This window comes from Homarus americanus, unplaced genomic scaffold, assembly GCF_018991925.1.
Source record: "Homarus americanus isolate GMGI-L3 unplaced genomic scaffold, GMGI_Hamer_2.0 scaffold57980, whole genome shotgun sequence".
Taxonomy (NCBI): Eukaryota; Metazoa; Arthropoda; class Malacostraca; order Decapoda; family Nephropidae; genus Homarus; species Homarus americanus.
The window spans coordinates 14,772,420-14,795,522 of NW_024716703.1; the positions used below are offsets into that span (position 1 = coordinate 14,772,420).

Genomic DNA, 23,103 nt, shown 5'->3' on the forward strand with positions numbered 1-23,103 from the left:
GACACAAATTGAGTCAACAAACTTTAAAAAATTTGCTTAAAATTAAGTTTTCAATAGAACTGCGTCAAATTTTGATGCGTCATAGTAGCAAGTAAGTTCTAATGAATAAACTACAGTAGTGAAAATGATCATGATAACAATAAAGTCATGAATCCGAGGGAGAAATTGTGTCGGCTGCATCCGCATTATCACGTGACTCACCACCAGAGACTCCCCCTACCACCACCCCCGCACCAACAACGTACCACCCTCACTCTTCTTCTCCACATCCCAAGCATCTCTCTCATATCACCTGCATTATGCACACCTCATACCATCTGCCACCTCCCTCCCTCACCACCCAGGTGGTCCACCACCACCCCTCCCACAGTCACCAAGCACCTTCCATCTCCCACACTCCACTTATCAGCTATGCTACATTGGAATCCCTCTCCTTCTCTACATCACACTCACATACCCTCATCCACACTCCCACACTCTCATCTACACTCCCACATACTCATCCACACTCCCACACTCATTCCTGACCACCTGAGGGTCAAGACCTATCAGGTGTTGCGCAGCTACCCCCCCTTGGCCAATGTTGGGCCCATTCCAAAAGTCCCTCTCCCTGACCCATCCTCACCACCGGGATATCAACATAATCAAAAGTGACAATTTCATTTCGGAAAGTAGTGGGATCAGTGTTAAACAGTGATGAACAGTGTTTAAGCCAATGAATTCAGCACTAGACAGTACCAACGAGAGCTGTGACCCACCAGTGAGATAAGCACCCCTGGGAACCGACCACCATCTTCTGATCAGGCTGTGTTAATCAGTCCACCCTGGGAACAACAGTGGGCTGGCTTTACACCTGACTACGAGATAACACAACACCACCTAGCAGAGAGTGAGGTACTGTGACACCACCCGATGTCTCCATGACCACGTGAGGTCCTTCATGTCAACACCCGAGGACTAGTTACTACACCACGTGAACACCACACCACCTGGTGTCTTCATGACCACTTGAGGTCCTTCATATCAACACCTATGGACGAGTCACTACACCATGTGAACACCACACCATCCGGCGTCTCCATGATCACGTGAAGTTCTTCATATAAACACCTATGGACAAGTCACTACACCATGTGAACACCACACCACCTGGTGTCTCCATGACTACGTGAGCTCCTTCATGTCAACACCCAAGGACGAGTTACTGCACCACGTGAACACCACACCACCCGGTGTCTCAATGACCCCTTGAGGTCCTTCATGTCAAAATTTACAGACAAGTTACTGACCCACGTGGCCCATGTGACCTCACACAGCAGGGCAAGAGACTAACCTGGGCCATCACTGGTAAACTAAAATTTGTATTTTCAATTCATGTTTCTTCTCCTTTTAGTAATGAAAGGTTTTGTTAAACGACCCACCTACCCCATGTCTTTGTATGTAATAAGTCATTATTGTCTAATGTATAGTATATTTTCAACCTTCGGGCTGCAGAACTTTTTCAATAAACCGTTAATTATTATTATTATCCACATCCCCACACACTCCTACACTCACTCCACACTCACAATCATTCACTCTCACTCTTACAGTTTACTCGGGCTCATTCACCCACTTCCTCCCCCAAAGTCCATCAACAAGTTCCTGAAGTCTTCCTCCTTGCTGAAGGATGAGTACAGAATGATCTTATTTGATATCAGTAAAGAATTAATTTATTGTCTATTTCCTATTACAGTATTTTGTATTGCACTTTATTATTATATACTGTATTGTGTAACTTTCTTTAACTATATGACAATAGGGTGTGTCATAGGAGGGAAGATCAGCTAAAACTAATGGCCCATCACTTTTTTGGTAGATTTTAGTGTATATAAACAGAAAATAATTTCAGTTTCAATATTTTGCAACCTTTTGCTAGGTAAATTTTAGCGTGAAATTTATCGAAAATCTAACGTACAGCTGCATTAGTGCATTACAATTAAATAGTGAACATTGCTTTCTGACTTCATTCTTTAACAACCCAACTAACAATATTTTTTTTCTGTTTCAGATTCTGATGCATTTATAAGTTGATAATATTTGCGATGGCTGCTTGTGTCAGGACGAGGAACCAAAAATCCAGCCATCTCAGTCACTATCTTGGGTCTGGGAGAAATCCTGAAGTCGGAGTTGCCTACATTGAGAGATGCTTTGAGATACGGTGTTTTAATCAGGCAAATCAGTGAAAAGAACCAAGGCACACAAACTAAAGAAGACATTGCCAGTGATATGACCAAAGCTGTCTTGGCACAGTACACTCTGGCTAGCGCTCAGTTCAAGCCTCCAGTCATAACAAGTCAGAAGAAGATTAGTGAGAGACTGCTAGCCAGTTGGGAAAAGGCAAGAGATATCTCTCTTGGGAGAGGAAAACTTGCAGTTAAGGACAGCTTTGCCAAGCAACTGGACCAGTTATTTGACATAATTACTTGCAAGTGCCCAATTGTTCTCTGTCCTGAGTTTGGATGCGATCGTGACTGTAAATCCGAGGCCCACATCTCCTGTATTTGCAAGCGTGAACTGAAGATTCCTGTGATCGAACTGGCATTTGTCAAAGCACAGAGAGAGAAGACTGGCAGTATAGGGGCTCTCATGATTTCTGCCAAGATATTCCGGAGTCCAAGAGACAGGAGGCTGCCACAGAAAGACAGAAGAGGAGAAGAGTTGCCGAGGAAAAGAGACTTGAGAAGGCCCAGGGTGAGGTAAAAAAGGCCGATGATTGGAGTCAAGCTGATTCAGAGTTTAATGACTTCCCCATGGCTGATCCGAGTGCTGACCAGGAGAATGGTGACTTTGTCCCTAACCCAGAAAATAATGATCCCAAACCTTCCAGGCATAAGATTCGAAATAGGAAAGATATCCCGAGCATAGCTCTGGCCAGCATGCGAAACCACACTGGTCTCAGAGAAACTGCGGAGATAGCAACAGCTGCCTGGATTGACGGTGATTTGATAACACCTGATGATGTTCACCTGGTGATAGATCATAACAAAGTAAGGAGAGCTCAGGAGAAACTTGTCAGTAACCTAGAAGAGGAGTTTGATAAGGGGATAAGAGAAAATGGAATCAAATGTTTGTTCTTTGATGGGAGAAGGGATGACACTAAAGTGTTCATGAAAGTTGGAGATTCTGACAAGTTGTTCCCTGCCATGGTGAAGGAGGAACACTAATCCTGCTGCAGTGAACCAGGAGGGAAGTATTTGTGGCATTTCACTCCAGAGAAAGATGACATCAGGAAACCAGCTGAGATAGTGGCAGATAACATTGTGAACTGGCTCAGAGAGAGGAACGTAGACCAGACCCTGCAGGCCATTGGAGGGGACAGCACCAACACGAACACAGGGTGGCAAGGGGGGTCATACAGTGGATAGAGCGGAAGATTGGGAGGAAGCTGGTCTGGATTGTTTGTGACCTCCACACCAACGAGTTGCCACTCAGACATCTGATCCAGGAGCTGGATGGCAAGACTCTTTCAAACAACAGATGGTCTGGTCCTCTTGGCAAGATGCTGGACTCTGCCACTGAGTTAGAAATAAATCCGAGCTTTAAAAAAATCACAGTTGGCCCTCCACTCGTTGAGCTTGCACATACTGTCATTGACGACCTGAGTACTGACCAGTACTATGGTTACATGATTTGCAGTGCCATCAAAACTGGGGTCATGCCTGATAGACTTGCTTACCTGCAGATAGGTCCAGTCTCACATTCTAGGTGGCTCACAACGGCTCTCAGGTTCTGCAGAATTTGGGTCGCTCATCATAAACTGAAAGGGAACCAGCTTCACAACCTGAGACTTATTGTCCAATTCATCGTGAGTGTCTACTTGCCAAATTGGTTCAACACCAAGGTCAAGTCATCGTTCTCCGAAGGTCCGAGGCATGTTCTCTTCCAGCTTGAGCTCCTGAGGAGACAGCCAAGGAAGGTTGTTCAGATTGTGGAGCAGACTGTGAGGAGATCTTCCTGGTATGCTCATCCCGAGGCAGTTCTGCAGACAATGCTCTGCAGTAAGGATGAGAGGAGAAAATTAACTGATCAAAGATCTTGGATGCTAGAGACTTATGAGAGGGATCTGGGCATGGCCGAATCGAGACGGCCGATTCATTCAGGTCAGGAGACTCCTGAAGTCAATCTAGGTGTGGCCTCACTGATCTCCTTAGATCTATGGATAACATCGAGCTGGTGAGCCCCCCTCTATACTAGCCTCACCAATGTTCAAGTCAGAGCTTTCCTGGACAGCCTTGCATGTCCCTGCCTGGCCCTCGCACACCCAGAGTATAGAGCGTTGTGTACAACAAGTGAGCGAGGCCAGCAGTCACGTGTACAGCCAGGAGAGGAGGGAAGGCTACATCCGAGCTCAGGTGGTCAGCAGGGAGGCGATGAGTAGAAACAAGAAAGACATGTTCTCTATGGTGTGCAGCAACACCGGGTCGTAGTAGTAAAACCGGTTTTTGTATTTGATGATTTTGTTTTCTAAAGGAATATTAAATTTAATAAATGTGTCAAGATCATTCGTTTCACTATTCTGGATCATTTCATCCTAATAAATTAACCTGATACATTTACTTTACTTTAAATAAGCTATTTAGTGGTGTTGGTAAAAGGGTGGGAATACTGAATTTTCATAAGATTTCAAGTTAAAATTTACCTAGCAAAAAATGAAAACTTTTCAAATCTGAAGATATCACATGATTCTGCACATAGAACTACATCATTAATACCATGGGCCGATTTTTCAAACTCAAAAAAAAAAAATTAGCCCAGATGACACAATCTCTAATATGACAATCATATGATGTGGTTGAATGCCCATCCATCTATATATATGATCTTATTTTATATTATAGTACAGGTTGTACCTCTCTAGTCCGGCATTCTGTGGTCCGGAAACTCCCGTGGTCCGGAACGATTTTAGTTTGTCCAATAGGTAGATAGGCAGTTTTTTTTTTTTACTTATCTGAATTATTATTATTATTACAGGAGTATTAAATTTTTGCCCCTCAGGCCCCAATGTGGGTCAGTGACCTATGCCCGGGTGGGCTAATCCCCTTAAAAAAAAAAAAAAACAAAGCCGCGGGAAATTAAGGTTTGTTTACATCCGGCAGTTCGGCTGCTCTCTCTCTCTGCTTGTCTATACAGAGTACAACATTTAACCCTTCAATATATATGAGCAGTAAATAAGTGTTGCTTTCATATTCTTATGTAGAGTAATGACGATATATTTTCACATGTGCGCACTTACATACGAGCAGTCTCACTTTTTTTTTTACCATTAATGGTTAGCTACTTATATTGTTCCATTTATTAACATTAAATAACATTACAGGTACTTCAAGCAACCATATTCATTTTTTACATTAATTTTACTACAGCTAAACTCAGGGTCTTATTTTCTTCAGTTTTATATGTAGAACCAATCAGTCACTGGTTTCAAAGCTTTAACATAAACAATGCCGGCAGCCGTCTCGTCTCCTCTAATATTCCACGTATTATTAATAATTGTATTGTTAATTTTGCACACACGTACATTAATTCAATAAAAACAAATTCAGAAACATTAATTAAAATATATATGAACAGTAAATAAGTGTTGCTTTCATATTCTTATGTAAAGTAATGACAATATGTTTTCACGTGTGCGCATGCGCACTTACATATGCGATCTCTCTTTTTCTTTACCTTTATCGTTAGCTACTTCTATTGTTCCATTTATTAACATTAAATAACATTACTTAAAACAACCATATTAATTTTACTACAGCTACAACCAAGGTCTTATTTTCTTCAGTTTTATATGTAGAACCAGTCAGTCACTGGTTTTGTAATCAACGAAAACAATGCTTTGTCATTTCCTCGTGTGTTTTAATATTCTACGTATTATTAATGAATTGTATTGCTCATTTTGCACACATAAACATTAATTCAATAAAAAAGACATTCAGTAATAAACAATAATGAATCTTTTGTACATAAGAGAAATGACGCTGTTTACACGATTATGCACGTCGTCTGCACGTTGGCCGGCCGTTCAAACCCGTCGAAATTTTTATTTATTTATTTTTTGTGTGTTCCAATAAAATACGTTAAGAATTAAAAACTCGTGAAATTTGAGAAGCTACTATACGACATTTAACCCTTCAATATGTCTTCAAAGAGACCATGACGCAGAGAAAGTGGTGTTAGTGCTTCCAGGCATAAGCACAAGTCACTATCTATCCAGGAAAAGGGTGAATTTCCATGGTGCGGCAATTTCCATGGTCCGGCACCGGTCAGGTCCCGAGGTTGCCGGACTAGAGAGGTACAACCTGTACTATAATACAATTTATGTTATTATGGTACAGGTACTCCTCGACTTACAACCTACTCGACTTACGACCACCCGGACATACGACCGCCACAGTCTTCTAAAATATTTTTCAAATTACGTATTTTCGAGTCCCGACGTTAGTGATCGCGCTGTGTACTGATAAAATTTTCATTTGTAGTTCCCTTTAAAATGGCTGGCAATCATAAAAGTGAGAGTTCTCGTTGTGCTGAGAAGAAAAAGACACACCCATTTTAGATTTTCTATGTATTATTTTCGCCATTTTCACTTACAACCTGGTCGTCGGTCCGGAACCCCGTCGTAAGTCGAGGAGAGACTGTATATTGTTATAATTTGTGTTATTCTTGTATATTATAATATATACCCGTACCATATGTCATTCAATGTGGTCGAACGCCCGCTTGCGTGTATAAAAAAAAAAATAATCACCAGAAAACCCTTAAGACTTACATGAATTTTATCAGTACCATTCTCTTCGCTATAGTTTTGGCTACAAGATGCAATATAATTTATATTGATATAAAACATAGGCACAAAAATAATTGAAAAAAAAATAATACCATTTGAGAATCTTTTTTTTTTTGCTATTTTCTCAAAAATTATTGGTCATATCAGAAATCTGATTACTACATTGGAAAGCTCATAAAATTCCACTTCTAGCTGTGTACAGTTCTTAAATAGTTGGCTGTGAACATATTGGTTTGTATTTTTTTCTCATGTTTATTAGAAGTGACAAAAAAAGCTATATATTGTATTTGTATTATTCTTTTTTTTACTTATGTTGCAGAGCAATCAGTTACAAAGCCAAAGATATATGGTTTATGCCATTAAAAGCAAGTTTGGGGGAAATTCATAAAGTAAAAAATATTCACCGTGCTGTCACGCCTGCCCAGACATGTGATCTTGGAACTGGAAAATTTAAAACTTATGTCGTAAACGAGTGTTAATATTTTTATAATAAAATATCTTTGAGGAAATCTAAATTTGTTTAATGTACTGTACTGTATTTACTTAAGCTCAGTGTATATTTAAGCACCAGTATAAGTGTGGTGTTTGACTTTGTTCTGGATACATTATCATTTTGTTTGTTTTATCTGCAATACCTTTGTGCAAATTAGTTACGTATTGGAAGAGAGTATTGTAAATACTGTACATAATGTTGACATAGCTTTGACATGTACTATCGTGCACCAAAGTCATGTCCACTACCCATCCACAGTGAGGGTTCGAAATGCCTTGAGTCTGAAGTTTCGAAACAGCTGGGGGAAATGCTATGGTCGGCCAACAGCTGTCGCCCACTGTAGTGTGTGTGTGGGGGGGGGATAGAGGAGGTGGGGGTTAGTCTAGTAACAGGCTGTGTGTAGGTGGAGCATAACATAGTGAATTTCGCAATCACTGATAACAATAAGAGTGTCATAAAGATAGTTAATGTTATTAAGCATGGTGAGAGATGTGTAACGGATAAATAAAAGCACTACAACGACCATATCTCTGCCGTTCATGGCTACGACGGTGCGACTGATGGGCACACCAGTAATTAATTCTCCGTGACTACCAGTAATGGAAGTCACGGGGAATACACAAGTTGTTACCAAGGTTGGCACCGCCCACACCAGGGGAAGGAGGTGGTATTGAACACTGAAACATGGCGAGGTCTCATTCCTACCATCGTCGTCACCAACAGGTAAGTCACATTAATTTGTCATCATAGCCCATGTCGTCCTTATACTATTGCAGGGTGTCCCATGAGTGACAGCAGATATTTGTAGAGGTGAAACAATATGTGATATTGAGTTGAAAATCTTCTATACACATAAGCATTTTTCGGTTTACTTTAGGCGTGAGGTGGGTTGTAAAAATTACGCAGGGCAAAAATTTTGCCATGTTATATTTTATTTTTCTTACCAATTGCAGCCATACTGTGTGCAGTTGTAATCCTTATTGGTGGATTACATAAGGCCTATTAATAGCGTGAAAACCTGTTTGAAGATACTGTAATGTTCCATAACTTGCATTAAATGACATCATACGTTCACGAGTTCCGACTCCGCACCTAGCCCCCACCGCCTCTACCCACCCAACTATTAAACCTCATAATTTGAGCATCGTGGGTTACCACACCTAAACACACTCCCCTTCCACCATCCCCCCACTCCTCCCTCCCCCACCTCTTCCCTTCATCTCTCCCCCAAGACTAACGATAATCGAACATTCCATCCCATCACATTACCTTCCCCTGCATTCCCCAACCCCCCCTCCCCCTATTCTACCCATGGCGACGAATTGGACTACTGTAATGAACACTCACAGAACCAACGACATGGCTCCTCCCCTTTGTATTTAGAGTTACCGGTAGTGTTGTGATAGCACAGAGTATGAACTTATTTAAGACCAGACTTGACCATCACTGGCGTAAGTTTAGATACATTCTGGAACCAGTGAATATTCTTTGTAAAAAAATAAATTTTAAATGAATTATTTATAGGAGATAAGTATGTCAGCTGAAAATTGTCAAAGAAATATGTAAAGCAGTGGAAAACCATATACACTGTACAGTATTTTGAGTATCGGCGAGGCTAACTACCTATAAACAATTAATATTTGATGATTGGCAAAAGTCCTGGGAAAATGAACCAACAAGTCATAAGCTAAAAATGATCAAATCATCAGTTTATCCTTGGTCACCGTCAAAACAATCCTCTCGACATTACGAAACTATTCTGAATCGTCTAAGAATTTGGCATACGCGATTGACGCATGGCCAACTCATGTCTTCCCCTAATGGAGCCCCACCTATATGCTCCAACTGCCGAACACAAATAACAGTCCAACATATTCTCATTGAATGCCCTATTTATAATCGGTATCGAACAATGTGCTTCACTAACCCTACAATGTAAGATATTTTAGCAGAGACCCCCAAAATTTTCCCTAAGTTCAGTCTTGACCTTTTTGAAATACTGTACTGTAATCTCCTCCAAACAATATAACACTAATTTATAGAAACACAAATATATGTTAACTAATCCCTCTGGCCAGCCCTAGGAGAGACTCAAATGAGTGTCAGTGGTCTGGTTAAACTAAATCTTGATGATGATGATGATTATCGGCGAATGTTCACTCTACAGTTGCAGGGGTGGTGGTGGAGGTTGGGGGAGGGGGGAGGATCCACTTGCAGCTCACTATGAATACATGAAATAGGAAGGGTTTCTTGGGCAGTTGATCCTAAAAGATTTACCAAAACGTTATGTCAGAGTAATAATACTTACTCTAGTATATAAAAGCCTGCATCAGTTACCACAACATAATATTATTCTGCCATTTCAGATATGCCTGCAGGACAAGCAAATTCGTCGGCAGTGATTGCTGAGCGAAGCCAAATCATCGGGATGTGGAGAGCCGGGGCAACTGTGCCGAACATTGCTCTCGAAGTGGGGAGGAGCACCAAGACGATTAGGAGGTGGATCCGCCGGTGGGAGGAAGAGGGCTCAGTGGAGACGAAATCTCGAAGCGGAAGGCCATGAGTAATGTCGGCAAGGATGGACGCCATGATCGTGGCAGCTGCAACTGCATATCCAATGCTAACATCAGTGGAGCATACAAGAAATCTGGGCCTCAACTGCCATCACATGACGACGAGAAGCGAAGCCGGGATTGACTGCCATGTTCCATCTCACAAAGGGTGGCTAACACCTACTCACAAAGAGTATCGACTCGGCTTTGTATTGGAACACCTTCTACATAGAGAAGAATACTGGAGAACCATTATATTTACTGATGAAACGGTGTTCAGGTCAGTGGGAGCCGAAGCAAGGCAGTGCCGGCGGCCCCCCAACACACGCTACCATGAGAAACACATTCAACATCGCGCAGTGAATGGTAGGGTGTCAGTTTCATTCTGGGGGTGGATGTGGGCACATGGGTCAGGTGAACTGGTCAAGATCAATGGCCGTTTCACTGGTGAGCAGTATGTAGACATCCTGGAGCAAGTGCTAATTCCTACAGTCCGGGCTATGGCAGTTCCAGCCCCCCACACTATCAGGCTGGTTCATGACAACAGTCCCATTCATACCAGCAACATAGTGAAGGACTACCTCCAGGATCACCCTCAAATTGAGGTCATCGACTGGCCAACACTAGGATGTGATATTAATCCGATTGAACATATTTGGGCCATGATGAAACGTGATTGGGCTATGGGGAGCAGCGAACCTGTGCAGCAATAGAGGCCAAAGCTTACGACGTGTGGGAGAGTATACGTCGACGACCAGGGGTGTGCCTGAAGCTGGTCGACTCCATCCCTAATCGCCTTGATGAAGTCCTGAATGCAATGGGCGGCTGGACCAAATATTAAGATGTGTGTAAAAGTGTATTGTTTGGATTTTAGTATTGTTTGTAAATACAATTAATATATATTAACTCACCTACAGTGTTATCTTAAATCCATGTCCTTAATGATGTCTTAAACTATATCGTATGAAAATTCATAACAAAGTAACTTAACAGCCACAAATTATGTAATGTGTGGTATACAATGATCTGTATGACACGCCGTGGAATGTGTTGTCTTATAACACAATATAATTATATAGTTACAATTGCTACCATCATTGATATGCTCATGATGTTCAGCACACAATATTAACGGTAACTGAGCACACTCCAAATTATATGAAGCTTGCATATTGTGGTGGGGTGTTTAAGCACTGGAACTTGGAAGAATTGGGACAGTCACCTACATTACGTCTGAATACTATTTTACAAAACTGATAACTTTTTCACTCCACTCTCTTTAACATAAGTATATAATTATATAATATTGCATATTGTCACAAATATTTATTAAGCAAAGGATGGGTGGAATATAAATAAATATTACCATAATCTCTTTGTCGGAATAACAACAAAATTGTGATGTGGTCGCTGAGTAAAACTAGCTGACCAAGGCCCTTCACCCTGATCCTTGCATATTTCACTTTTATCGTTATTATATTCCATTCTTTAAAGTATCATTGTAACCTGAGCAGCAATAAGTACCCAGGGCACTGCACCTGTTCCACGAATTTGTAACCATAAAGAAACAACTGTAAGACAAAACGTAGTTAAAAAGGCAGCTTGAAATTATGGTGGTATAAATAATAAATAAACCTGCCTCTCATCCAGCCCCCACACACACTACAGTGGGCGACATCTGTTGGCCAACCATAGCATTTCCCCCAGCTGTTTCGAAACTTCAGACTCGAGGCTATTCAAATCCTCACTGTGGCTGGGTAGTGGACACGACTTTGGAGCACGATAGTACATACCTATGAACCCATACCTTTTAATAAAATACTTATCAACATGATTTAGTATATAGATATATTACTGTATTTGTGTATCCTTGCATTTATTTCTATTTTTTTTACTTATTACATACAAACAACATTTACAAAATATTTTTTAGCAAAACCATAATATGGGCTCTATAATGTACAAAATATTTTATTTAATTTTTAGAAAATTACACTTATCTTAGGTAGGCCCAATTTGATTTTATTTTTTTCTCTTGACTGTAGTGAGAATTATATACTTAGGCAAATATAAGTTACTGTGATGCAATTTGCCAAAAATATTATTTTTATTTTCAGTTGATCTTCTGTGTACCTTATATGAAGTTGAAGATGGAACTTTTGAAAGCTGCTAACATAAAGATAGAAAGTAAGCGACTGTGACATGGTTCTTTTGCCTTTGATCATATTCCATTTGAAGTGTCTCTGCTATGTCGTCACATATATACATTTCACTCTCTCTGGCTGTTTTACCTTACTGATACAGTACATGAAATACAGTATACTGTATCACCCTTCCCAAGACCAGTCTCAACATAATCTCCAACTCATCTGTAATCAACTCTGTCCATATTGTATTCGTGCCATACACTATAACTCATCTGCTCAACATGTACCAAACATTCACCCAACACACATAGTTTTTCAACAAAGATTCCACAGTACCTGTAGATTTCTGGGAGCAAGTGGTGGTTTTAAACAAATACTGTACCTAAGTTCCGGAAGCTTTGGAATCATGTGACATACTATAAAGTGTACAACATAACATAAAAGAAATAATAGCCTCCTGATAGAGTAATACTACAGGTACTGCATTTTGTTCTCATATACAACTTCAGAAAAAATGGACAATCTGGTGCTTGATATCCTGGCTGCAAGTAGTCCAGTAGGTGACCAACATTGTTTACATTGGATACTGCTAACTGGAAAATTGTACTGTATTTTACAGCAGGCTAATGAATCTCCCAGATACTGTATCCAGTAGGCTAAATTTACCTAACCCAATTCCTGAATAATAATGTTATTGTTTACTTAAACATACTATTATTATTATATTATTATTACTTTTAAGTAATTCAAAAGGGAGTTATTGAAAAATATTAAAGACAGTTAGCCTCTGTATGGCAGGCACCCAATTCTTCAGAGCTAATCAGTAATGGTTTTTTTAACTCTTATAAGTGTTACTACCTGTATCTATTAATGTCATACCTGCCAGCATCCTGGTCACTGATGCTGGCATAAAGTACCAACCTACCAATTAAGTTTCATCCTAGGTAATCTACCTGATTTAGATTTATTCATACACATCTCTTCGGTAGGGATAAGTGTTATAACCATCATTTTAGTTTAAAAAGTCTCTTTTCCATAGCTGGTCTGTAATACTGTAAATATGATATATATAATGTGTTTGAGTATAGTATATGTACATTAAAATTAACTTGCCTGTAGGGAACTGCAACTTAATATTTATCTTACAGTTTTCATTGTTACTGCAGCAAGTTTGTGCCTTTGTAAAAGTGAACAACAGATTTTGTTTTCAGCCACTCAGTTGGTGTAGGTAAGTGAGAACCACCATGTTTATACTGTACTGTATATAAATCAAATATTAAGAGGAATAAGGAGAATGTTAGTAAATAAATCTAGCATTAAGGTGAATATAAGTAGGAATTTGTATCTACAATACTCAGATCAAACAGGAGGCATTTTTCATATGTCGTTCTAATAACTTTAGATGTAGTGTGGCAGGGAGGCTCAATGATGCTATTACATATTTTACACCAATGATATACCCTTTTAATTTATTGATAGTTGTATTGCTTTGTAAAAATTATTAATTACTCTGGAAATTTGATAGTTTTCAAATTATGTGCTATAATTTTTGTAAAATATATGTATTTAGCAGTTATGGCTCTTATGTCTCAGGATTGTATTGAAATTTTGGTCTATTTTATCAAGATGGCATATGAACTGTATCATGAAAAAAACAGCTTCATATTTATGGGAGGGAATAGCAGAATTATATGAAGAGTAAATACTTTATCATGTTTTACCTGACAAAATGTACTTAGTGAGAAATTAAATGCATACATTGACTTGATCAGACTATAGTGTCATTTAATGTTTCACTTTATAGAGAAATCCATCATTACAATAGATTGTTTTGAGAGTAAGTACAGTACAGTTTTCCAAAAACTAGTATTAATTTTTTGCTAAGGTGTAATAGGAAATGCTACTTGTCACAAACAAACAGAAAATTTTACAAATTCATTGTGCCATAGTTCTGTAAAATTCAGTTGTAAATCACTGATATTTAAGCTCGTCCGAAGAGTTTGTTGACAGATTGCTGTTTATAAAATTTATATCAAATCCAATCAGTCAGTGCAGAAAAAATGTTTTACCGATAAAAAGACAAGAAAGCACTTGTCTTTCTGTCAGTAAAACTAGTACAGGGTATATCCACTCTACCACTGCAAGAGGATACAGGCATTCCGCAGGTTTCAGAAAGGTTCCGTCCAGGAAAATCTTTCCGAAATGCAAAACCATTTTCCCATATACAGTACAGTAAAACCTCGCTAAAGCAGACTAATTGGGGGGAAGGGGTGTCCGGGATAAGAGATTTGATATTGATATTGTAACAGTTTATTTAGCCAGAATAACAGATACAGAGTCGATTAATAAAATCATAATACACAGTGGTTCCTCGGTTAACGAACAGTTCGATTAACGAAATTTCGGTTGACGAATTAGCTTCCATAAGGAATTTCGGTTCGATAAACGAACAAAACTTCGATTAACGAAATCGTTACGACAAACACGTTTTGTTTTGCACATCAGCTGATTGGCTAGTCCGCCAATACAGTAATTGATTCTATGTTTACATTTGTTTCCAGTGAAGTAAATATCAAGAAAGTTGGTCTCTTGAATATTTCTGCATTTTTTGTATTGAAATTATTGGTCATTCTGAAATTTAGTTAACATATTGATAATATACAGTGCAGAAATTATTATCAAACATGAATAAGGCATTAGAACCAATACACTCTATAAAGAATATGGCATGTCATCATCGACTGCCTCTACAATCGGCTGTTTGATATGTAAACAAAGCTGCCGGTAATATGACATACATGAAAGTTACTAGTGTGCCCTGAAGAATGCAGTGATGGCTAGGGAAACACTGAGTAACACTGAGTCCGTTTATTATGGATGAGAGAAATACAAGTGGTGACTCGCGTGTGCCATGCACGGCTCACACAGTCAGACTGGGGCTGCCTTGCCATATGGCAGCCTCGGGGCAATGTTGCCACATAACACGTGCAGTGTTGCCACGTGATTATATATATAAATGCTACTCGGCACAGTAGCTTATGTACAGGGTTGCTACTCGGCACAGTAGCTTATGTACAGGGTTGCTACTCGGCACAGTAGCTTATGTACAGGGTTGCTACTCTGCACAGTAGCTTATGTACAGGGTTGCTACTCGGCACAGTAGCTTATGTACAGGGTTGCTACTCGGCACAGTAGCTTATATACATAACCTACATCTCCCTCCCCCCTCACGCTCATAGTCTTTGTCTTGAGCGGACTTCTTAGTTCTAAGTCGCTCCGAGCGTCGAGGTGCACTGTGGGGCGGATCCTCGTGAGGTGTAGGTGACTCGTCTTCGGTCAGGGGGCCAGCAGCAGGGGGTGGGACTGGCCGGAGGAAGCGGCGGATCCTCCACCAGACACGGCCACTCGGCATCCTGACCTTGTAGTCCCGCGACCGGCCGACGCCCATCACTATGCCAACCTTGTGCCGACGTGTCGTCGTCGGGTCCTGGACGCGGACAAGGGCACCAATCTCCAGCGGCTGAAGAGGGTGGGCACGGTCGTCATACCGAGCCTTGGCGTCCTGGGCACGTGTAGCGGTGCGGCGGTAGCAGCTCTCGGCTTTGGTCTGCCGGTCCTTCGCAAAGGCCTTGGCGTGTGTAGGAACGCAAGAGCGGAGAGGGTGACCATACAGGATCTGGGCAGGGGTAGCCCTGGGGCGTGTGGTCGATTCCACCCTCCTGATGTGACTCCGCTGCTGCTTGGGGCTGCGTGGGCCATCTGGAGGGGACTGCGTGCGAACCACCCCGAGGGAAGTGCCTGCTTTCCTCCTTGTCTCGGGCTTTTGGGCTTGGGTTGGCGGCAGCACTTGTCGTAGTGTCCATAGCGACCACAGGCCTGACACTTGCGGCCTCGTGCAGGGCACCTGTCTGTGTTAGACCAGTGGCCCTTACGGTCACATCCACGACACAGTGCGTCGGCGGCCGGGCAAGTCTTGGGGCTGTGCTGCTTTCCACAGCTGCCACAGGAAGCACTAGGCGGAGGCGTGGAAGAACGTGTGGCAGCCTTCGCGTTGTTGGCCGCCTTCTTACCCTTCTTGTACTGAGAGATTGCTCTCACAGCAGGAGGGGCCCGTAAGGCAGAGGTGGCGGACTTGGTGGCCTCGTACGACCGACATTCAGTCACTACCACCTGGAGTGTGGAGGAAGCGTCCAGGGGGATGAGTCGCTGCACCAACTCTTCCTGCCTGACACCTGCCAAGATCCCGTGCTTGATCCAGGCTTCCTCACATTCCCGGCTGTGCGCCTTGCAGACGTCGATCTCCTCTGACAAACTCTTCAAACGCACAAAAAAGTCGTCAAAGGATTCGTTCTCCGCTTGCTTGCAGCTGGTGAAGGCACGGCGACGCAAAGCCTCGTTGTTCCGACCTTTAACATGCTCCTGTAAAAGGTCGAGCACATCCGTCACTGAAGAGGTAGAATCGGGAGGCACTCGCAACGTGTGCTCCAAAACTCTCTGGGTCTCCAGCGACAAACACATCCGCAGTTGGATGAGCTGTTTGTTTGGAGGCATGCTGTCCAGGTCCACCATCGTGGAGTAATCTGTCCAATGCAAAATATATGATGTTTATATTCAAAATGATCACCAAATTGTAAGAATTCCAGCAATGTAAATTATATTCTGGCCGGGTAATTTGTATGAATTTTATGAGCTAAAACAAATATCTTCAGTTAATAAAAAAAAAAATATTCTTCACGACACTATCTGTCAATCAAAGTACCCCACCTTGCCTCCCCCCTCTTCCAACCGCGCGGTCAGTCCCAACCCTCCCCCCCACCCCCCACCAATCCTCCCTTCAAGAGAAAGGTTGGGTGAAAAAAATAAATTTTAACATTTTGTATTAAATAATACCTCAGATTAAAGTTAGGATAATATAATTGACATTGCTGGATTCCTTGTAAGACCAGGAATATTTTGAATATAAACGTCATATATTTTGCACAAAAGATAACATACTTACTCAGAGTGAACATTTTATCTAAAAATTTTATGTCTAATGCAAAATATATGATGTTTATATTCAAAATGATCATCAAATTGTAAGAATTCCAGCAATGGAAATTATATTCTGGCCGGGTAATTTGTATGAATTTTTATGAGCTAAAATAAAAATCTTCAGTTAATAAAAAAAAATATTCTTCACACGGTAACAGATGGTCTGTCGCTGGTCCCTCCCTCCCTCCCTCCCCCCACCACCCCCCACCACCCCCCACCAACGTCCCTACTAGATAAATGTGTGGGAATACCAGACTGTTTACCTTTTTAGTAATAAATAATAAATCAGACTAAAGTTAGGATAATATAATTGACATTGCTGGATTCCTTGTATGACCAGGAATATTTTGAATATAAATATCATATATTTTGCACAAAAGATAACATATTTACTCAAGAGTAAACATTATATCTAAAATTTGTATGTCTAATGCAAAATCTATGATGTTTATATTCAAAATGATCATCAAATTGTAAGAATTCCAGCAATGTAAATTATATTCTGGCCGGATAATTTGTATGGATTTTATGAGCTAAATAAAATAATTATACTTCACCGTGTAAAGGGGTACACCCACCGCGGAATGTGAGCATCCTGGGTTCTGTCAGGGCACCGCGTAAACGTGGAAACGCGGAATGTGGGACAGCGTAAAGTGAGGGTTGACTGTACAGTACAGGTTGTACCTCTCTAGTCCGGCAACCTTGGGACCTGACCGGTGCCAGACCATGGAAATTTCCGGACCATGGAAATTCACCCTTTTCCTGGATAGATAGTGACTTGTGCTTATACTTGGAAGCACTAGCACCACTTTCACTCCTTCGTGGTCTCTTTGAAGACATATTGAAGGGTTAACTGTTGTACAGTAGGTTCTCAAATTTTGCGAGTTTTTAATTCAACTTTTTTTTATTTGGACACAAAAAACCACTACTCAATTTAAAATTTCAACTGCGGAAACTCGAATTTCGACAGGTTTGAGCAGCCCTCCAACGTTCAGACATGCACAAATTGTGTAAACAGCTTCATTTCTCTTATGTACAAAAGATTCATTATTGTTAATTACTGAATGTCTTTTTGATTGAATTAATTTTTGTGTGCAAAATGAACAATACAATTCATTAGTAATACGTAGAATATTAAAACACACTAGGAAACAAGACGGCATTGTTTTCGTTGATTACAAAACCAGTGACTGACTGGTTGTAGCTGTAGTAAAATTAATGTAAAAAATTAATATGGTTGTTCTAAGTTATGTTATTTAATTTTAATAAATGGAACAATATAAGTAGCTAACCATTAATGGTAAAGAAAAAAGTGAGATCACGTATGTAAGTGCGCACATGTGAAAACATATCGTCATTACTATACATAAGAATATAAAAGCAACACTTATTTACTGTTCATATATATTTTAATTAATGTTTCTGAATTTAAAACAAAAATTCTACCCACCAGTGGTGGTAAAGTTGAAAACATAAGGACAGCCAATGTTGTTGTGTGCATTTTTACTCGGAGGACGAAGTTGCCAAGTCATCAGGTTCAACTCTAGCTGAACCTGTAGAACATAAAACCTTTTTCTGTGTTTTTATTTAACTTTATCTGTGTTATTTTCGTTGGTTTATTACGATGTTGCTTTATTACAGGTAGGGTAAATAGGGCAAAATTTAGCCAAACATTGAAAGTACCAGACTCAAATTAGTTTTCTCCATGGGCAAACTAAAATCGTTCTTGACCACAGAATGCTGGACTAGAGAGGTACAACCTGATGGTATACAGTTCCAGGAAATGTGAGGAATAAAGAAAAATAATACCAACAAAAAATACTGTATTGCCAAATCAGTAAATGAAAATTCGACACAGCCGCCATTTGCATATAACTCCCTATTTTACCATAGTAACGAAGATCAGCTGGCACACTAATTCCCTAGCAACGCCCCCCCCTACCCCCTACACTCTGCGACCGTCTTCCCTTCCCTCACTCAGCCAGCTAACTCGTGTGCAAAAAAAATTATATTCCCTTTATGTGTTTGCCCTCAGGATAATTTTATTTCTTTTACCTTTTTCACAATATGAGTAAATTTAAATGAAGAAAGTTATGTATATCTACCCAAAAATATGAGTTGAAAAACAACTATAACACCACAGCTTGGCCCAGTAGCCTGGTGGTTACAGTGACGAGTTTAACCTGGCTACAATGCCATGATTAATCACTATTAAACACTATTATATCAGTAAGCCCTAATAATAACAGTAAATCCAGTGGAATATGGATATTATATCAATAAACACTAATAATAACAGGAAATCCAGTGAAATATGACAGGGAGGGAAGAGAGATACAACTGCAGACAACGCTCTTCTAACTAGTGGTCACTCACTCGCTCCCAGGCTCCCGTTACCAGGCATACGATTGAAATATGTATGACAGAAATACATATCTTCTAGTCTAATTATATAAACCATGCATTTACCTATGATAACATAATACAAAACATTGTATCATTACTAGAGTGAATGAAATAATATTCCCCAGAACAATAATTAATAACTCTCGGGTACAGTAATCCCGTGTTTTTCGCGGGAATTGCTTTCCTGAAACCCCTGCGAAAAGCCAAAACCGCGAATACTCTTTTAGGAATCACTGTACCTGTGGCCACTAAACAGCTCAGGTAGGTCATGCACTTAACCACGCCATGCTCTCCACTGATCACTGATGCACTGTACCGGCATTAACTAACATTATTATTTGAAACTAATCATATTGTAGTATAATAGTGGAAAAATGTAAACAGTTATATACCCAAAAAATTTATTTCCAAGTAAATAAATTTTTTTTTTATTTTGCTGAGGTTGGCAACTCCCGTATTGCCAGCCTCTCCCTGATGTCCCAGCGTCTGCCCGCCCTCACGCAGTCACGCCAGCTAGCCAGTCCTCTTCCACCCACATTCCTCCACTTGAAGACTTGTATTCTGACAAAAGACATAGCTCATACCACCTCTGAGCTTGTCCAATAGAACTGTTTTTTCTGTTAAGGTCATCACTATTCTTGATCTCTTGGTCACTTTGGAGTCTTTGCTAGTAATATTTGCCTTTGATGAGGCTGGCTTACGTCCCGGAGCCATGTGGAATGCACGTGGGAGGACAAACAGAAGAGGTAATCACACTAGCGTTCACTGTACAGTAGGCATGTGTGGACTGAGGCTTCTCGGAGCAGCGGGTGTCTGAGGCGGGAAAGGGTGGCATCTGTTTGCCGCACCGCACAAGGGAATATCGAAAATGGCGCGAAATTAAAATTTTTGTTGTGAAAAGATATTTTATATATATATAATTTTGGAGTATAAAAACAACGAATGGTCAAAACCGCGATAAAAAACCCGTGAAAAACACGGGATTACTGTACCTGTGTGACACGTGCTGACGCGTTGGTCCCTTGAAATTTTACAGATGTCATCGGAGGACAAATTTTGTCCTACTTTTTTTTATTTTTTTATTATTTTTAGGAAAATAATTTTGTCCGGCTTAAGGGATATCCGCCTTAGCGGGGTCCGCCTTAACGAGGTTTTACTCTACTGTACAGGTAGTTCTGCTATAACGCGATAATTGTGTTCTTGTAAAATATCGTGTTATAGAAAATCGCGTAATAGAAATAACAGGGCTTATGGAGAAAATAGGGTTAGGTGCAGATTACTCCAAATCGAAAAAAAATTTTGTAGTTAGCCTAACACAAAGGATAGCACAGTCTAAATAAATGTTACATTCATATCTAATAATGAAATCATACAGTAAATGTTACACTTTACCTTGAAAAAATATGAATTTAACTTGATGGGGGAGAAGGTTAATGTTGAGGTTGAGGAGTCATGCAGACAGGAGTTGATAGTTGTCATCGTCATCATCATCATCAGTATCATCATTAGGTGCAGTTTTGGTTGCATGGGAGGGAAGAAAAAAACGTCTAATTCCAGAAGTGGATGGCTGTGGTTCAGTGTCTTCAGTCTGCTTCTTGGGGGTTGACTTAAAAAAGACGTCTAATGTTTGCTGTTTTGCCGTCTTTCTTCTTTCACAAAGAAGCTGTTCATAAGGTGCCAAAAAAGATTTAACACCACGAACTGCAATCCTGCTCCTTTCTGCATTGTAGTCATTGTCTTCCAAGCGCTGCAACTGCGTATCAACTTCCCTCAGGATAGAAGATAAAACAGAAGTGGGAAGCTCTCGTGGTTTTGCATCCTGGACTTCTTCATCTTCGGCATCTTCTATTTTCCCAGAATCAACAAGTTGTTGTAGATCTTCTGTAGAGAGGTCTTCACAGTGGGACTCGAGCAGTTCTTCAACATCAGCGCTTTCCACTTCAGCAAAGCCAACTTGCTTTGCAAGAGAAACACAATTTTCTGTAATTTTTGGGAGCTCCTCTGATGCACCAAAGCCTGTAAAATCATGAATTAAATCTGGGAGAAGCTTCCGCCAAACTCCACTCAAGCAGTCCTTACTTACTTCACCCCAGGCCTCCACAATGATGTCAATTGCATGCTTGATGTTGAATTTTTTCCAAAACTGAAGAACACTGGCCTTATCATTTCTTTCCTCAGTAGCTTCAATAAGTTTCTTAAATGTACGCCTCAAATAATAGGCTTTGAAGGCTGCTATTACTCCTTGGTCCATTGGTTGAAGGAGAGATGTTGTATTTGGAGGTAGAAAGAGCACTTTGATATTGTCAGAAAGCTCAGCAACAGTGGGAGGGTGGCTTGGCGCATTATCTAAAATGAGGAGAATCTTAAAATCTATATTCTTCTTCTTGCAATATTTTTTAAACACATTTTCAAAAACATCCACAAGAAGGCCAGAAAAAATTTGTCCCGTCATCCAACCTTTTTTGCTTGACCTAAAGTGAATACCTAGAGTAGACTTTATGTAACCCTTTAAAGCTCGCGGGTTGACAGAGTGATACACCAACACAGGCTTAAGCTTTAAGTCTCCACTAGCATTTGCACCCAACAACACTGTCACACGGTCCTTCGCAGCCTTAAAGCCTGGAGCATGTGCTTCATTCTTGGAAATGTAAGTTCTTGTTGGCATGCGCTTCCAGTATAAACCTGTTTCATCCAAATTAAAAATTTGGTCTAAGGTGTAGCCTTCTTCCTGAATCAATTTCTTTACAGTGGGAGGAAATGCCCGGGCACTTGCTTCGTCGGCACTTGCAGCTTCACCACATAACTTTACATTATGAAAAGCATAGCGGTTCTTAAAACCAGAAAACCATCCACTACTAGCACTAAAGGCAACCACATCATCAGGATTTTCAGCTTTTTTCTTTAGGTCTTCATATATTGACAAGGCTTTCTCTTTAATGGTGAGGAAGCTGGTCCCAGATCGCTTTTTCGTTTGATCTTCTATCCAAACACTTAGAAGCCATTCCATCTCCTCAAGTTCCTTTGGCCGTGATCTTACACTTTTGCTAGCTCTCTTGGTTTTTCCAGCAACACAGCTTGCTTTAATCTTTGCTGCATTGGCTCTAATGGTGCGCAAAGTAGACTCCTTTATTCCCGTTGCACGCACAATATCACATGTTCTTTCCTTATTTTCAAAACGCTTGACAACATCAAGCTTGCCTTCAAGTGTTATAGCCTTTCTTTTACGATCACCACCAGAAATGCGATCACCAGAGTGCTTCCCAGAGATATTCTTCTTTTCCATAGTCACAAAATTGGAGAAACAGTAAATCAGAAAGCACTGAGGACGCTTAAAAATTTCTCACGTCTTCCAAAGTGAACGTGTGGAGTAAAGAGAGCGCAGGTCTAAAATGCTACGTATTTTGTTTTTCTCTCTTAGTTAAAATTTTACATTTTACATATACTGTACAGGTATACTGTATACATAAATATTACATAAATTATTTCTGCCATTGTTCACAAACAAAACACATAAATCAATTGAACATGTGATGTCAAACGTGAACTGTAAACACTGCATAACCCCGCGCCAAGCCACAGCACTGTACATACTGTACAGTACACTTTAAACGCTACGTATTTAGTTTTTCTTTTATTTAAATTTTT

At 40.4% G+C, this 23,103-nt stretch overlaps 2 protein-coding genes across 4 annotated transcripts in view; one reads left to right on the forward strand and one right to left on the reverse strand.

Moving 5' to 3' along the window:
* The window catches only part of LOC121858302, a 108,956-nt gene extending 94,383 nt beyond the window's left edge, over positions 1-14,573 (forward strand). For 2 of the 3 annotated variants that reach the window (XR_006087412.1, XM_042354629.1), the window contains exon 14: positions 11,989-14,573. Coding sequence is in view for 2 of the 3 variants with exons in the window: in XM_042354629.1 (XP_042210563.1) it covers positions 11,989-12,044 (56 nt within the window). In the remaining variant the exon portion in view is untranslated. The remainder of the gene's footprint in view (positions 1-11,988) is intronic. The other variant, XM_042354630.1, reaches the window with a different exon arrangement.
* Positions 14,574-18,555: 3,982 nt separating this feature from the next.
* LOC121858390 (tigger transposable element-derived protein 1-like) lies at positions 18,556-22,554 on the reverse strand. Its single transcript, XM_042354834.1, has 3 exons — positions 22,496-22,554; positions 21,115-22,319; positions 18,556-18,605 (listed from the first exon to the last, which is right to left on the reverse strand). Exons 1-3 carry the CDS (start codon positions 22,552-22,554, stop codon positions 18,556-18,558), a joined length of 1,314 nt encoding a protein of 437 aa, XP_042210768.1.
* Between the last annotated feature and the right edge of the window lie 549 nt (positions 22,555-23,103).

Bases quoted from the DNA above. Each gene is read 5' to 3' on its own strand.
- LOC121858390 (XM_042354834.1), bottom strand. From the start codon at position 22,554: ATGCAGCAAAGATTAAAGCAAGCTGTGTTGCTGGAAAAACCAAGAGAG. The intron at 22,320-22,495 runs GTAAGATCACGG...GGTTGCCTTTAG, and splicing joins CCAAGAGAGCTAGCAAAAGT to TGCTAGTAGTGGATGGTTTT. The intron at 18,606-21,114 runs GTGAAAGAAGAA...TATGTTCTACAG, and splicing joins ACCTTATGAACAGCTTCTTT to GTTCAGCTAGAGTTGAACCT.